This window comes from Oncorhynchus masou, chromosome 31 (assembly GCF_036934945.1).
Source record: "Oncorhynchus masou masou isolate Uvic2021 chromosome 31, UVic_Omas_1.1, whole genome shotgun sequence".
Classification (NCBI taxonomy): domain Eukaryota; kingdom Metazoa; phylum Chordata; class Actinopteri; order Salmoniformes; family Salmonidae; genus Oncorhynchus; species Oncorhynchus masou.
Genome location: NC_088242.1, coordinates 70,959,474 through 70,974,422, shown reverse-complemented (window position 1 = coordinate 70,974,422; position 14,949 = coordinate 70,959,474). Strand labels below are relative to the sequence as shown.

Sequence of the window (14,949 nt, the reverse complement as noted above, 5' to 3'; positions counted from 1 at the left end):
GAGTGCTTTGTCTACACTGCAAAAAGGTGCTTCAGTATCTAGAACCTAAAAAGGTTTCTTTGGCTGTCCCCATAGACAAACCCTTTTTGGTTGTAAGTAGAACCTTTTTGTTTCCAGGTAGAACTCTTTTGGGTTCCATGTAGAACCCTTTCCACAGAGTGTTCTACATGGAACCCAAAAGGGTTCTACCTGGAACCAAAAAGGCTTATTCTATGTGGACAGCCGAAGAACCCTTTTGGAATCCTGTGAACTGGTCATGGCCATGGAACGTACTTTATACTGTGGAAAGCATGGAGGATGTGACTGCACCCAAATGAGTGTAGTCTGAGTTTTGTAGATATAGGAGCTGTAAGATAATTATAGATAAGATCCTCTGCTGCTCTCTAGTGGGTTGTTCACATCTCAACACAAACAGAACACCTGTCCAACATGCCTGGCTGTGGAAAATATCCTTGAAATGCTGAGGCAGGTGCCTATTTAGATGTTTTGAGTGTATCAGTAATCCAAGCCTAAGGGTCGTGGGCATATCTTGATGTGTTTTGCTGGAGGTCAGGCTGATACTCACGTTACTCCATTGCTATTGGATGTTGAATGGTTGGTGCTTGATTACATGTTAATTTGTAAAGGCATCTAGGACGGTTGACACACTATCTGTATGTCTGGCCATGTATCCAGATCTCTGTGGTCTATTCAGCATCTGCTAGCTCCGTCTGGTGATCAATCCTCTGTGTAAGAAGAATAGTTTTGTCACTGTTAATATTATTCAGGCACTTTACTTGTTCTTTTCATAGGCCTGGCTCTATTGATGCTAAGTATCTTAATCAGACATTGATGCCATATTTGCTGGTGCTTTTTCTCAGTGGCCAGACACCTGAAACATCAGAGCTGAACTTTCTCCAGAAAGCCCAGATGCTGGAGACATATGGTGTGGATCCTCATCCATGCAAGGTGGCCAATTCTCACACACAGCTGCTTCAGTTTAAGACATTTTCATTTAAAGACCCGTTTTTCCCTCTGCTTGAGCTTTGAGGTCTCTCTTGGTAGAACGGATAACAACTTTCTTAAACACATAGCAGCATATACAGTTATGCAGTATATTCAGTGTGTGTGTGTATTTGATACAGGTATATTGAGTATGTATGTGTGGTGCCATTATGTAAAACACTTTATTCTGTTTCTGACAGGATGTATCTGGAAATCCAGCCTTTCTTGCCTTCACCCCGTTTGGATTTGTCGTGCTTCAGGGAAATAAGAGGGTTCATTTCCTCAAGTGGTGAGTAGAAGGATTTCTCCTCTAACCCTAAACCAAAATACCCTATCTTGTTATACTGTCACAATCAACAGAGTGTCTCCATCTGTCTCTCTCCTCCTGACCAGAGGGCCAGAATGCATACAGGACTTACAGGAAGGAGTCTCATTATCTTAGCTAGTCGCTACCATTCTGGGCATATGATTCCACAGCCTGTCTGTTCAAAATCAACTTGTTTACAGATTGGATGCTTAAGAGAAAAACATGTTTTCAACCACAACGCAGAAATGTTCATGCATGCAGCTGTGGCTATAAGAATCTTCAAAGACATATGAATCAATGCTGAATTCTATTCCATACAGCTACTCTCTTTAAGCCAGTAACCCACTATATTGGGTACTGTAATAGTTCAATTATGGGTTAGATATAGAAATCCCACCGCCTAATTCAGTACCGTATGTCTGTAATACTTACTAATTCTAGCCAAGTAGACAATGTGAATGTTACAACATGTTACAATTTTTATGGCTGCTTTGTTGGTTTTACCCATCCCATTATCAGAAATGTGTTCTGTCAGACAAACATGGAGCTTTTTGTGTGATCTGTTAGTGGTTGTGAGGACATTTTAAAGAGCCTCTCAGTGCAGCCGGATGTGTGTGTAACTATCCCCTTTCCTTGTGGGCAGGAATGAGGTGACTAAACTGAAGTTCGAGGGAAAGATATTCCATATATATGCAAATCAGAAGGAGGTGAGAGCATGAATTATTGTTGTGTGTTGTGGGGGAGTCAAGCAGAGAGAGCAGCGCAGCAACATACTGTTCCTGTCTTATGGCCATTATACTCTGACAGGGCTTGGAGACACCATGATCTAGTCATTAACCACAGACCAGTGTGTTCCATCAACAGCGGCAGTTACAGTAATGACTCTTGACTCTTGAAACTCTGAGATAAACTGTCAGTTTGTTTTATTTTCCTGCACATTTATTTCTAATGTGCAGGACAAAAAGATCATCTTGACATACTTTGCACCAACACCAGAGGCCTGCAAGCACCTGTGGAAATGTGGCGTGGAGAACCAAGCCTTCTACAAGTAAGTACTGTTCTTCCTCTGTACTCCAGTGTATCTGTGAGAGTGGTCGACAGGGGGCTCTCCTCTCACCCTGAAGTCTCCTTCTCAGAGAGGGGATGAGACGCGTGGCAACGGTAACCTATTGTGAGTGAGTGTGCACTGGAGTGAGGCAGTGAACACCCCACTGCTCCTCCAGAGAAATGAGTACTCCTTCCGTCTCAGCCATGACTGATTGTATGCCCTCTACCCACCACCTCTGGGAGGAGTTAAAATATCCCCACCCCCTGCAGCACATCAACTCAATGACTGGAGAGAGTGTTGTAATGGATGAGGGTGACAGGGAATGATGCTTAGGAGCGTGTGGGCTGAGAGAGTGTTGTAATGGATGAGGGTGACAGGGAATGATGCTTAGGAGCGTGTGGGCTGAGAGAGTGTTGTAATGGATGAGGGTGACAGGGAATGATGCTAAGGAGCGTGTGGGCTGAGAGAGTGTTGTAATGGATGAGGGTGACAGGGAACGATGCTAAGGAGCGTGTGGGCTGAGAGAGTGTTGTAATGGATGAGGGTGACAGGGAATGATGCTAAGGAGCGTGTGGGCTGAGAGAGTGTTGTAATGGATGAGGGTGACAGGGAACGATGCTAAGGAGCGTGTGGGCTGAGAGAGTGCTCAGGTGATATAAGGACACAGGGGAAGGGGAGAAGAGGGAAAGGGGGAGGAAAGGGCAAACGTAGGGCAGCTCACAGCACACAGCGAAATGGAATTAGTATGATGAGATTTCCGGCTATAGGGCTGTAGATCTCAGTGGGGACTGGTGGATTTTCAGGGACGCCTGGCTCATTGGCACAGAGTTTCATACTGCTGTAATGAAAGCCATCTGTCTATGAGGGCTACATCCCACAGAAACAGACACATGCACATCAGGCACACACCACACATACACACATTTATAATTCAGGGCACCATGATCTTTTATGTAATTTTCCCATAGTTATAACTAAGCTATGTCTTACATATAGTATACTGCATGCACACATCTCCCAGGAGGACTAGGCACTAGGCCATAATACATGACAGTCAGGGTGTTGGTTTCCAGTCCAACCTGGGCTTAGAGAACCAGATATCATATAAGAAGGCTGTAAATAAAGAAGCCCATTGTATGTACTAAAAGTGAGAACAGCACAGTGAGAATAGGCTGTGATGCTGTAGGAGGGAGAATAGGATCAGTCTACAGACTCCTTACAATGTAAGGAGTAAAAGGTATTTAACAGCTCCCAAAGTTCACCCCTCTTTCCTTTCTTTCCTCTTCCCTTCTTTTGCCCCTTCATCAGGCTGGAGAAGTCGAGTCAGGTGCGGACAGTGTCCAGCAGCAACCTGTTCTTCAAGGGGAGTCGTTTCCGCTACAGGTATAGCCAATTATGACAGTGAATGGAGGGCACAGCAGAGAGCCCACAGCTGTGCTGTAGAGCTTGTCCCTTAGGAGGGGACCATTACCTGAGTCTGACAGCTCACCCAGTAGGCTAGAAGACACAGACGGGACAGTGTTTTAGTTGCAGGTTCCATTTCATTCTTTTCATATCTGTGAACACCAAAGGGCAAGGGGCGGGAAAAATAACTGGGCATGTGAAACCTTTTAAATGTTTGTGTTTCACCTGTTTTATAGTTATTGTGTTTCACCACAATATGAACTACAAATCTAAGTGTTCAAATGGTTTCAAATGATTACAGGTGAGACCAGTGTGTTATGATGAAAGGTTGAGTTTGTGTTTCAACCTTTGGTTATCTTTTTGATATTGCAGTATTGTCTTGAGAGAGTGATTGGTTAAGAGAGTGGGTTCACCAGGTTAATCTAATCTCAGTTCCCATGTACTGTACTGATGCTTCTCACGGAACTGCTGTCAGTGTACTGTGTGCCACCAGGGAGTCTGGGGTCGTGTTTGTGTGTGTGTGTTTATGTGTGTGTGTGTGTGTCTGAGCTCAATTATTGTGCTCTATTGTAGTGGACGAGTAGCGAAAGAAGTGATGGAGCAGAGTGCCAAAATCAAACGAGAGCCTCCAGAAATACACAGGTAATATCCATGCTATCCACTAGATGTCAATGTGGGCACTGTATCATCTCAGATTACAAATATGGGGTGTGTGTGCATGTGTGCCTCCGTATGTGTGTTTGTGTGGACATGTGCATGTTGTGTGTCTCCACAGGGCTGGCCTGGTTCCGAGTAGAAGCTGTCCGTCCATAACTCATGGCCCGCGCCTCACCAGTGTTCCACGCACCCGCCGGAGAGCTGTCCACATATCCATCATGGAGGGTAAGAGTTTGACCTGACCCATGACACACTAGTCCCCTCAGTCAAACCTGGCACTCAATAACAATCCCCTCAGGAATGTGGACAGTAGGGACACAGCTCTGTCAGTTTTCTGTAGCAAAATGAACACGTACGGTAGACTGGAGAGTTGTGGGAATGTGTCGCAACGCATTCGTTTGGATCTGTGGTTTTAAAAATCATCTGTGGATAATTCAATGGAGCAATAACAGAGGGGAGAGTGTTAAATCCAAAGAGTTTTAAATGGATCAGGTTCTTGCTCCTATTTGGGAGCTTGTTAACCACCTCCCCAGAACACACACGCATATACACACACTGTAACCTGAGCTTGATCATGTCCCAGCTTGTGGGAGTGGAGGGCTAAGTTGCATGTGTGTGTGTCACTCAGGCTGCTCTATTTCAGTGCCAGCTCTCAGCGCTGGGCGTGTGTGTGAGAGTGACGGGTACAGTGCCAGTACAAAGGCAGTTGGTGCAGCCATCAGTCAGTCCATCTGCCCTGGTGCCTGGGCTCTGAGCCTGCAGGTGGGCCTGCTCCTCCTCTCGCACACAGTGATCTGACCTGCCTTTGTCCCTGAGGCTAACCTTGCAGGCTGACACTGCAGCATGGGCTTGGGTGAACAGGAGAAGCATGACTAAATGTTACTGGTACCTGTCCTTGTCACAGCTGAGTCCCTGCCTGCCTCCCAGTATGTACACCTGGCTATACGCAGGTCTGGCTCTAGGCTTCTGCAATGAGTGAGAGGGTCTGATGCTGCATGTCTCAGAGAGCTATGAGAAGTGCTCACCCATCACCCATCACCCCCTGCCTGTGCTGACTGGCTGTTTTACAGTTGTATTAATACCTCTGCTGAAAATAGCCAGGGCCTTTCTCTCCATGTATGTCACTGCCCTGGGTGGGGCCTGAACAGGGCCAGCGCTGGCCGTCTGAACACTGCTAGAGCAGGACAGTGGCTCTCGCTAGCCCTCATACTGCCAGCCAAGACAGCAGCCATCAGTCTAACACACATAGCGAGAACACCAGAGCTCTGGGACAGGGACCACCAGGACTGTACAAAGACACACATGCTTTGAGCTCTAGAAGACGCCACCATGGTAAAGTGTCTGATCCGCATCACCACCCGGGTGAACGTCCACCTGCGGATGATCAACCACTGCTACCGAGATGTGAAGGTGCGCGTGCTGAGCCTGGGACCCCGGATGCTGGGAAAGGCCCTGGGCGTCCTGCCCCTCTACCCTTCCCTGACTGGGCAGGAGCCTGACAGCCTCTCCCCTCTGCCTCCCCCCATCCTGCCTGGCACCCCTCTGCCTGACAGCCGGCCCCAGTCCAGCACCCCTACAGGTAACTTCATCAGCACCATCCTGGAGTGTGTGTTACACAGTTACCAGCTCTCTCTGTGTTAAATCACTCCCACCACATCAATGTTGACCGAATGGAAATGGCACCATGCATTTGATGCTGTTGATGGCGGATCCTCTAAATCATATGGTCCTTGGTGGTCCTTTGTGAATGGAGTGTCTTTTGGTCTATTTTTCTTTGAGATGTTGGTTAATTTATCCTTTTTGTTGGTTTCAACGAAGTCTTGAGTTTATGGGTCTCATTATTCTGGTTGTGATGGTTGAGGTGCAAACTAATGAGCTGATCCTGGTTTGTTGTTGATTTGTGAAGTTATGATTTGATTTTGAATTCAATATATTTCAAATTATATCTTGGCCTTTCAAGGATTTTGATGTCCTTGGCAAAATATATTGTTGCAGTCAATTGTTTTGTAGGTTGCATTTGGCAATCTGCCCTGCAACCAAGCATATCCTAGGATGTACTGAAAGAGATTACCAATGAGTAAAGATGGCCTCTCACTGCCACCTACTTCAGAAGCATCCTGCTTTTGCCTCGACAGAATCTCAGCAGTCAGCATGGTTTAACAGAGCTGGCTTCGTCTGGATTTTCTAATTCCTTCACAAGGATCTTTTTTTGCCTGTGGATGAAAAGCACACAGATGAGCATCGACATACGCCTCATCTTAAGGAGATATGTTAATCCCTCTGCCTCTATGAAGGTGTAATATTGCGGTGGCTGTCTGAGGAATGGAACAGTCAGTGCAAGCTCAACTCTTTCTCACCCGCAGTGACGTCTATCCTTCAGCTCTTATGAAGAGAATATCTAGATACTTTTGTTTGCATGTCCTTTAGTGATATTCAAAAATGCTGCTTTTGCTTTTTACAGGGTAAGCATGCGATCACCAATGAGCTCGCAACCTTTAATGCATCCAAAAGCTCCCTGTAGACTACCCCAGAGACCAATACTGTGTCAGTAGCTACTTACGAAATCATGACAGTTGAAAATGAGAGCAAAGGGAATTCAATTGACATGGGACATTACTTGAAATATTTATATGTATAACTATCTTGTGTATTATGATATTCTCCCCGTTATTGCATAGGCCTGTTTACTTCACATTTTGTGGTAATTATAACTCCCTGTTAGTAGGTTGAAATGAGCAATACTTAGTGTGTGTTATTAACGTCCTGTACTTTGACTTGAAGGCCCATCAAGAGTCCATATACAGTACATAGGCCTATATTAGCTTCTGACTGAAAGATAAAACGCACACCCACCGTGACCTTCAAGGTTTAGACCTGGGAGGGCTCAGAGTGCTGTGGGACTAATGAACGAGCTGCTAAATAGAATGGAGCATGTTTGTTGATCTATCTGTATGTCGCTAGACATTGCCCACTCATCAGAACTTCATCTAGATCAATGATCCAGTCCAGACTCATGTTCATATGATCCACCATTAAAGCAAACAGATTGCATTATGTTACTGTATAAACACACTGATATGCTCTCACAGGATTGAAGCTATCTCTTATTAGACATTAGGACTGCAGTGTTGTGTGTACTGGAAACCCCCTCTCACTCTGGGGATCTATGATCAGGTTTCCCTTCTCAGACTGGTCTGACTGGAGCCTGAGTGTCTCCTGCCATTAACAGACCTCTTTACACCCCATTTATGAACTCCTCTATACCTGCTGTACCCGTGTGAACACTAGATAGTCTCTAGATACATCTCATGTCAGTGATCTGTAGTGTATGCATAGTGTGTGGATAGCTGGGGTCTGTAGCCAACGGTACTGGTATGTTTTTATTTCTCCTGAGAGTGTTTCTGTTTCTCTCTCTCCCTCCCTCTCTTCCCTCACCCTCCTCGCCCCGCCCCCCTGCCCTGACAGGTCTGGAGTCATTGCGTGACAGTGCCCACTCTACGCCTGTGCGCTCTGTGTCCCATGGGGACTCCTTCATGCCGCGCTCCCGCAGCCTGGCCACGAACGCCAGCGAGGGCTCGGCGGTGATCTCTGACGAGGCCTACAGCCCCTCTGACAGTGTGCTGCCCACCCCCGTGGCAGAGCACAGCCTGGAGTTGGCCGTGGCACGCCAGGTCAATGGAGCTCCCTGCAGCATCGAGGAGGAGAAGGAGTCGGAGGCGGGCACCCCCTCTGTGGGGGAGGCAGGCGACTTGACAGACAGTAGAGCGGCGGTAGAGGGTGCAGGGGGGGCCTCGTCGCTCAGCGAAGTGGAACAGGTGAATAAGTTTGTTTTAAGTGTCCTCCGTTTGCTCCTTGTGACCATTGGACTCCTCTTTGTCTTGCTCCTCCTCCTCATCGTCCTCACCGAATCCGACCTTGACGTTGCATTTTTACGTGATATCCGCCAGACCCCCGAATTTGAGCAGTTCCATTACGAATACTTTTGTCCCCTCAGGCGGTGGTTTGCCTGCAAGCTCCGCTGGGCGGGCAGTTTGCTCATTAACAAATGAGAGAGAGCATGAGGCCGTAGAGTGCGTAAGCCCATTCGGGGGTTTGAGAAGACGATTAAGGCTCCGGAGAGATGGAGGGCAGCCCCGTCCCAACCATGAACCCAGCTTCTCTCATGATACTCCCGCTGACATACACCTCGGACCACTCCTGGAATCACTGTGCCAGGAGTTTCTCTCTCTCTCCCTCCATTTTGAGTTACTCCCCCTTTTTTCCCTTTACGTTAGTTTCTTTTTTACAAAGCCAGAAGACATTTTTGCATTTTTTTTTTAATTTTCAGGTCATTTCAGGTATTTTATTTTTTCAAAAAATATAAACAAAAAAATATTAAACTGAAATCAAAGAACTGAAGTATTTTAAAACGTTACTTTTTAGGAAGTAGACATTTTGTTGCAACGAATGAAAGTTGCCTTCATTTAGTATTTATTGTTTGGAACATAAAACATTTGCATATGGGAGGAATGTGATGCAAGGATATCAGGAAAGCCACTAAGTCATTGAAATGGTTCAGAACGAAGTGAGCTAGATACAGGTTTGACAACATCCATCTCAATCAATACATCTTTAATGGTTTTCATTGGGTGGCCATTGATCAGAACACCTTGTGTGAGGGAAATTAGAGCAATGTGCATTGTGTCTGTCTGTCAAAGTGCAAGTGATTGAAATTGAGTAAGTCAGGATGATTACCAAATGCCTTTTATGAAGAAAAAAGTAGATGACATGAAGACCATTTTGAATTTGGCGGATTGTTTTAAAGTTATAATTTAGTGGAAATGCAACTACGGTATGTGTTTAAAGTAGAAACTGTGAAGTTTTATAAAGGCTACAGTTAAATAAACCAGTAACCATGGTGTTTTGTGACCCCATTGTGTCAGTAGTTAGAAGTGTTGATGATCAACCTCATAGAAACACTCACTAGCACCAATAGGACCAGTCTAGGTAGATGTGCAATACTCTTATGGTTAAATACTTCAGTACTTTTGAATGAGTTCATTTGTTTTGTCATATTTCTTAATTTAGTTGTGTCTACATTTCTTTATTATGTTAAGATCCGATGGAATTTAAGGATTTCTTTGTATAAAGAATTTATAGTTTATTTTAGTTACATATCAACCTTGCTCTTAAGTTAGTGTATATCACACTATAATTAATTGTTAGCATAAGAATGACACTGATGTACTTTTTGTACAAAGTCGTTTGTTTCCTAATATATTGACAGTTTTTCCATGTATATTTTAACAGAACTGAAATGTTATTTTGTTATTGAAGATTAAATTATACATTTTTTTAGCGCTGTGTTTCAAGTGAGGTCTAGCATTTATGGACATATTGGAAGGGGGGTTTAACTCAGAAACAGGTATTTTATCCAGATCCACTGACTCCCCACAGATCACACCTCTCTCACTCCACCAGCAATGAAGCATCAGTCACTGTATGCACACTTTTTAGAAGTCAATACAACTATTGCCAATGCCCACTATGGGCCAGGAAGGCACAACAGATGGTGGAGGAACAATACATATTTTAGAAAGTAGACGGGACTACAATACCAACAGAAAAAACATAGTCAGTCCAAAGACACGCCTGTAAATGTCACAACAAATGCAGATAGTCAATAGTTTTCCAAAGTTTGAGAGGTGACTGTGCAGACTTCTGCCTCATAGCTCAAAGGAGCAATAATTCTGCTGTCATGGCTGCTGGATTCTGGGTAAAATCTGTTTTTGTGTTTTTGTCTACCTCCTCTACTGTACCTGGTGCAGGTGTGAGTGCGTTTATGTGTCTGTATGTAGGAATGTAACAAACTTCAAGATGATAATGTGAAGTGTTGACTGAGAAAAATATGGTCTTATTTTTGAAAAGGGAGAATAAAAGAGAGTGATAAGTAAGAGAGTTTGGAAAGAAAGAGATTGAGTGAGAAAGAGGTACAAGGGACGTCAGAAGAGGTGAGCAATGAGGAACTGGTGAGTGACCAGCCTCACATGAAAGTGGCCGGTACAAGTATAGTCAAAGGGGAATGCATATGTGAGCACTTGGTGCTTGTGATTCAATTGGCAGTACAGCCATGCCTGTTTTGGCCTGTTATTTAACACCATGACCTCCACACAGCTGATCCATGCTCTGATCCCCCAGTGCTGCTGCCTGCTCTTCCCTTGGGAACCCAGCCTGGGCCCATGTAACCAGAGCACTGTAGCCCCTGGCCCTAAGTGTAGTCTGTCTCCCAACAGCACCCTCCTAGTTCAGGTAGACCCAGCAATGAAGACACTACGGCATACTGTAGTGTTATGGATGGGTGTCTACTGTATTCATAGCCATTTCAGTTCTTAACCCTCAATCAACCGGGTGGAGCCCAGACATCTGTGGTGATAAATATCCATGTTTATGGCACAGGGGTGGTAAAAGCAGCCTTTAGTAGCAAATCTGGTGCAGCAACTGTTATATACCGTATAAAGGCAGAAATTCCTGAGTGAAATGTGCATGCTCTCTATGCTCGTATACCATGCATGCACTTCCAATGAACAACAGATACAAGGATGAAGGACGACTTTGTCTGTACCTGGATGGGGAGTGTAGATCCGATATGCAAGATAACGGTACTGTTTCATTGTTTTATGCATTCATATTTCCTATTTATTACTTGCCTAAAGCTACATACTGTAAAGGTCAACAGGACAGTAGAGCAGAGTATGTTAGTGTTACTTCTTAAAGGTCAGGGAACTGGAAGAGCAAAAGGGAAGGAAATGTCAATTGATGGTCTACGTTCGTATGCATCAGCATTATGGAGCTTCAATGGTCTTTCCAAGCATGCACCAATTAAGGCAGCATCATTCAATGAGCAATAATCAGTCAAACTGTAAGAGCAAATGGACATAGAAATGTAAACAGAAGTCTTACACTGGACATTGTGCTGTTGGTTTTTGCAGTGTCAAAAATCTGTCTACTGTCGCTGTATCTACAAAACCAACAAGTGCTCATGGTACGCTCCTTTTCCTTCTTTCTAAATAAAAACAGTAATAATGTGAAGACAAATACAGTTATCATTATTCTTAGTATTTACCACATTTTATAGTGTTTCTTTCATTGTTAGTGCTCTTGTTGGGATGTTAGCCTGCAGAGTTTTGTTCAACAGTACTTCAGTGTGACCGAGGTGTCTTTCCCTGTGCCTGGAATCTTTAGTACCTAACAGCTCTGCATTTTACAAAAGGGGCAAATGAGTGAATGGACATAGACATATATTCAGTGCATCCTCCTCCTCATAAAGTATGGACGACCCTTTCATTTCACACACTCAAAGGGAAAACACTTCTTGCTGTGTAGCTTTGACGTCTCATGCTGTAGATGTTGTGTTAATATAGGGTGATGGTTACTGATCCCATGTCATGTTTATGGTCAGCACTTAGGGCAGTGTGAGTCATCTGTGTGTCTGGGGGAAAGTTCTGTAGTTGTCTCCACCTGTATCTGTCTGTACAGGTATGTTGCCTTTGAAAAACCTTGAAACTATACAGTACCTTTAGTCTGGAGATGTCATGTTTAAATTATTTTATTTGACTGATCTCTATTGGGAACTGGCTGTAGTACTTGTTTGTCTGGTAGGGGTTTCAGACTCTTGCTGGTAATGTGTTAAACAGTATGGAATTGTTCTGATGTTATCTTTGGACATCTGCTATGGTTTACATGCAGTATGTTGGCAATCATTCTGCAGTTAAGTTCTATAGGACAAACTACATTAGTTATTGAACATCTGTTAAATTAGATAAATTCATTTCAAAAGTCAATACACCCATAAAGTCTGAACTGGAAACCACAGGCTAATAGATCACTTTTACTGGCTATTTTTCTGATAAAAGGAGGTGCAAGATATTCTACATATGATGGCTGTTTGCCAGTGACATGAAGAGTAAACAGTAGCCATGCAAAAAGGACAGCTTGAAAAAAGAATATGCTAGTTTGACTGCATACAAGGTAAATGGCATTGAGTGGTCTTTTCCTGAAGGTCCCCTTTACTCTCACAGTAATACTACTTAACAAGTAGAGGACAGACAGAGCAGCTGAGGGAGTTAATAAAATCAGTCATACTATTGTCACCTTGTAATATGCTTCTACCCCTTCACCAGCTCCCAAGCAAACAGACGCTCACACAGCCATGCATATACATGTAAATAAGTGTATATGCATACCAGTGTCTGTCGGCCTGTCTTATGTATTCTGCATCTTTCCAAGTCAGGACTGAAGGTTGCTGTTTATTTACGTAATATATGAATATACAAATATATACAAATGTATGTGCCAAATCCAGTCCTTGTTCAGTCTCATCCATTCCGAACCCATGTTTGTACTGTAGGAAACCTTCTGTACAACACAGTATAAAATATTGTTTCTCTCTGATAGTCCCTTGTAACTGGTGCCATTAAACTACTCAAACTTGAAATAAACATTGGATAAAAATGTAAAGTGGATTCTTGTGTTTTATGGCTCTTCACTGCACATTCCCATCAAGGCAATTAAAATGTCCACATTTTTGTATAATCTTTCCATTAAAACAGTATGTCTCCGATAGATTTTCTGAAAGTTCATACTATACTGACGTCTAAAGGAAACCTCTTCATATTGCATGTTTTTGGGGTAAATGGCAGTAAGTACAGTATTCAAAGTAGGTGTTCAAGACAACAAAAAATCAACACAATCTCTCAAATGAGCTTTGTTCAGGTGAAAGCAGGTGAGCAATATCACATTTAGGAAACTAAGAAATACTGTTAAAGAAACAAACTAACAATGATAAATAGCGACAGACTGGAAGACAGATAACGCTGTACAAAACTACACATTGTGCAAAAACTGTTAAAATGTAACAAGTAAATAATTTACAGTAAATTGTAAACAAAATGAGTCAGTCTCGAATGATGTACTGTTGCCTATGACTACGATTTTTTTGCTATTCCACAAAGTCCCTCTGTTGGACTCCAGGTATACACCTATATTGCAGAAAAGGAATGGCCAGCTGTTGGTCTGTGGTGTGGGGAGGGCCATGTAGCTGGGGCTCCGTCCCACTGGGGCTGCTGCTGCTGGCCTTGAGCCTTGTCCTGCTGAACCCGTTCCTGCTGAGCACCGGCCTTTAGATTCACCTCTGGAGTTAGAACCTGCACACGACCCGTTGCTGCTGTAACCCCTACACCACGAGAGACAGGAGTACACAGAAATGGTTTCAATGGGAAAATGTACACTTAAATATAACCTCATAAGACTTTTCAAATCAAATGTATTTATACATTTACATCAGCTGATATCTCAAAGTGCTGTACAGAAACCCAGCCTAAAACCCCAAACAGCAAGCAATTCAGGTGTAGAAGCACTTTTGAGACATAACATGAAACCTTTCAACTTTTTGAATTTCTAGAACGCAGTGGCCTTCTCTGCTGTTACTGTTGAAGTAACTGGATGACCCAGTGTCTTTCTCTTGGTCTCTGCGGCCTCGCGTCATGTCTATCTATGCCATAGTAGAGCTTCCAGTGGTGTCAGCCGACTGCTCCTCAGCTGCAAAGAGGTTCAGACAGCGTTAACAGAAACCAACCACTCAAACAGCAGGGCACAAATATGACTGAGCAACATCTTAGTATTTAATGCACTATTGTAAAGTGGCTGTTCCACTGGATGTCAGAAGGTGAATTCACCCATTTGTAAGTCGCTCTGGATAAGAGCGTCTGCTAAATGACTTAAATGTAAATGTAAATGTAATGTTTGTTAATTCAGCAGGATTTTATATACACTGCTCAAAAAAATCAAGGGAACACTAAAATAACACATCCTAGATCTGAATGAATTAAATAGTCTTATTAAATACTTTTTTCTTTACATAATTGAATGTGCTGACAACAAAATGACACACAAATTATCAATGGAAATCAAATTTATCAACCCATGGAGGTCTGGATTTGGAGTCACACTCAAAATTAAAGTGGAAAACCACACTACAGGCTGATCCAACTTTGATGTAATATCCTTAAAACAAGTCAAAATGAGGCTCAGTAGTGTGTGTGGCCTCCACGTGCCTGTATGACCTCCGTACAATGCCTGGGCATGCTCCTGATGAGGTGGCGGATGGTCTCCTGAGGGATCTCCTCCCAGACCTGGACTAAAGCATCTGCCAACTCCTGGACAGTCTGTGGTGCAACGTGGCGTTGGTGGATGGAGCGAGACATGATGTCCCAAATGTGCTCAATTGGATTCAGGTCTGGGGAACAGGCGGCCAGTCCATAGCATCAATGCCTTCCTCTTGCAGGAACTGCTGACACACTCCAGCCACATGAGATCTAGCATTGTCTTGCATTAGGAGGAACCCAGGACCAACAGCACCAGCATATGGTCTCACAAGGGGTCTGAGGATCTCATCTCGGTACCTAATGGCAGTCAGGCTACCGCTGGTGAGCACATGGAGGGCTGAAAGAATAAACATTTTGTTTTCGAAATGAGAGTTTCTGGATTTGACCATATTAATGACCTAAGGCTC

The 14,949-nt window shown here is 43.8% G+C and overlaps 1 protein-coding gene across 2 annotated transcripts in view; it reads left to right on the top strand.

Annotated features, from left to right (window-relative positions):
* Window positions 1-12,896, top strand: part of LOC135524377 (FERM domain-containing protein 5) — a 110,365-nt gene extending 97,469 nt beyond the window's left edge. The window contains exons 7-14 of one of the 2 annotated variants that reach the window (XM_064951846.1): window positions 861-948; window positions 1,185-1,273; window positions 1,935-1,998; window positions 2,257-2,339; window positions 3,648-3,722; window positions 4,317-4,385; window positions 4,519-4,625; window positions 7,866-12,896. In XM_064951846.1, the coding sequence (XP_064807918.1) occupies window positions 861-948; window positions 1,185-1,273; window positions 1,935-1,998; window positions 2,257-2,339; window positions 3,648-3,722; window positions 4,317-4,385; window positions 4,519-4,625; window positions 7,866-8,449 (1,159 nt within the window). In that variant the 3' untranslated portion in view covers window positions 8,450-12,896. Of the gene's footprint in view, window positions 1-860; window positions 949-1,184; window positions 1,274-1,934; window positions 1,999-2,247; window positions 2,340-3,647; window positions 3,723-4,316; window positions 4,386-4,518; window positions 4,626-7,865 lie in introns of both variants that reach the window. The other variant, XM_064951845.1, reaches the window with a different exon arrangement.
* Window positions 12,897-14,949: the final 2,053 nt, after the last annotated feature.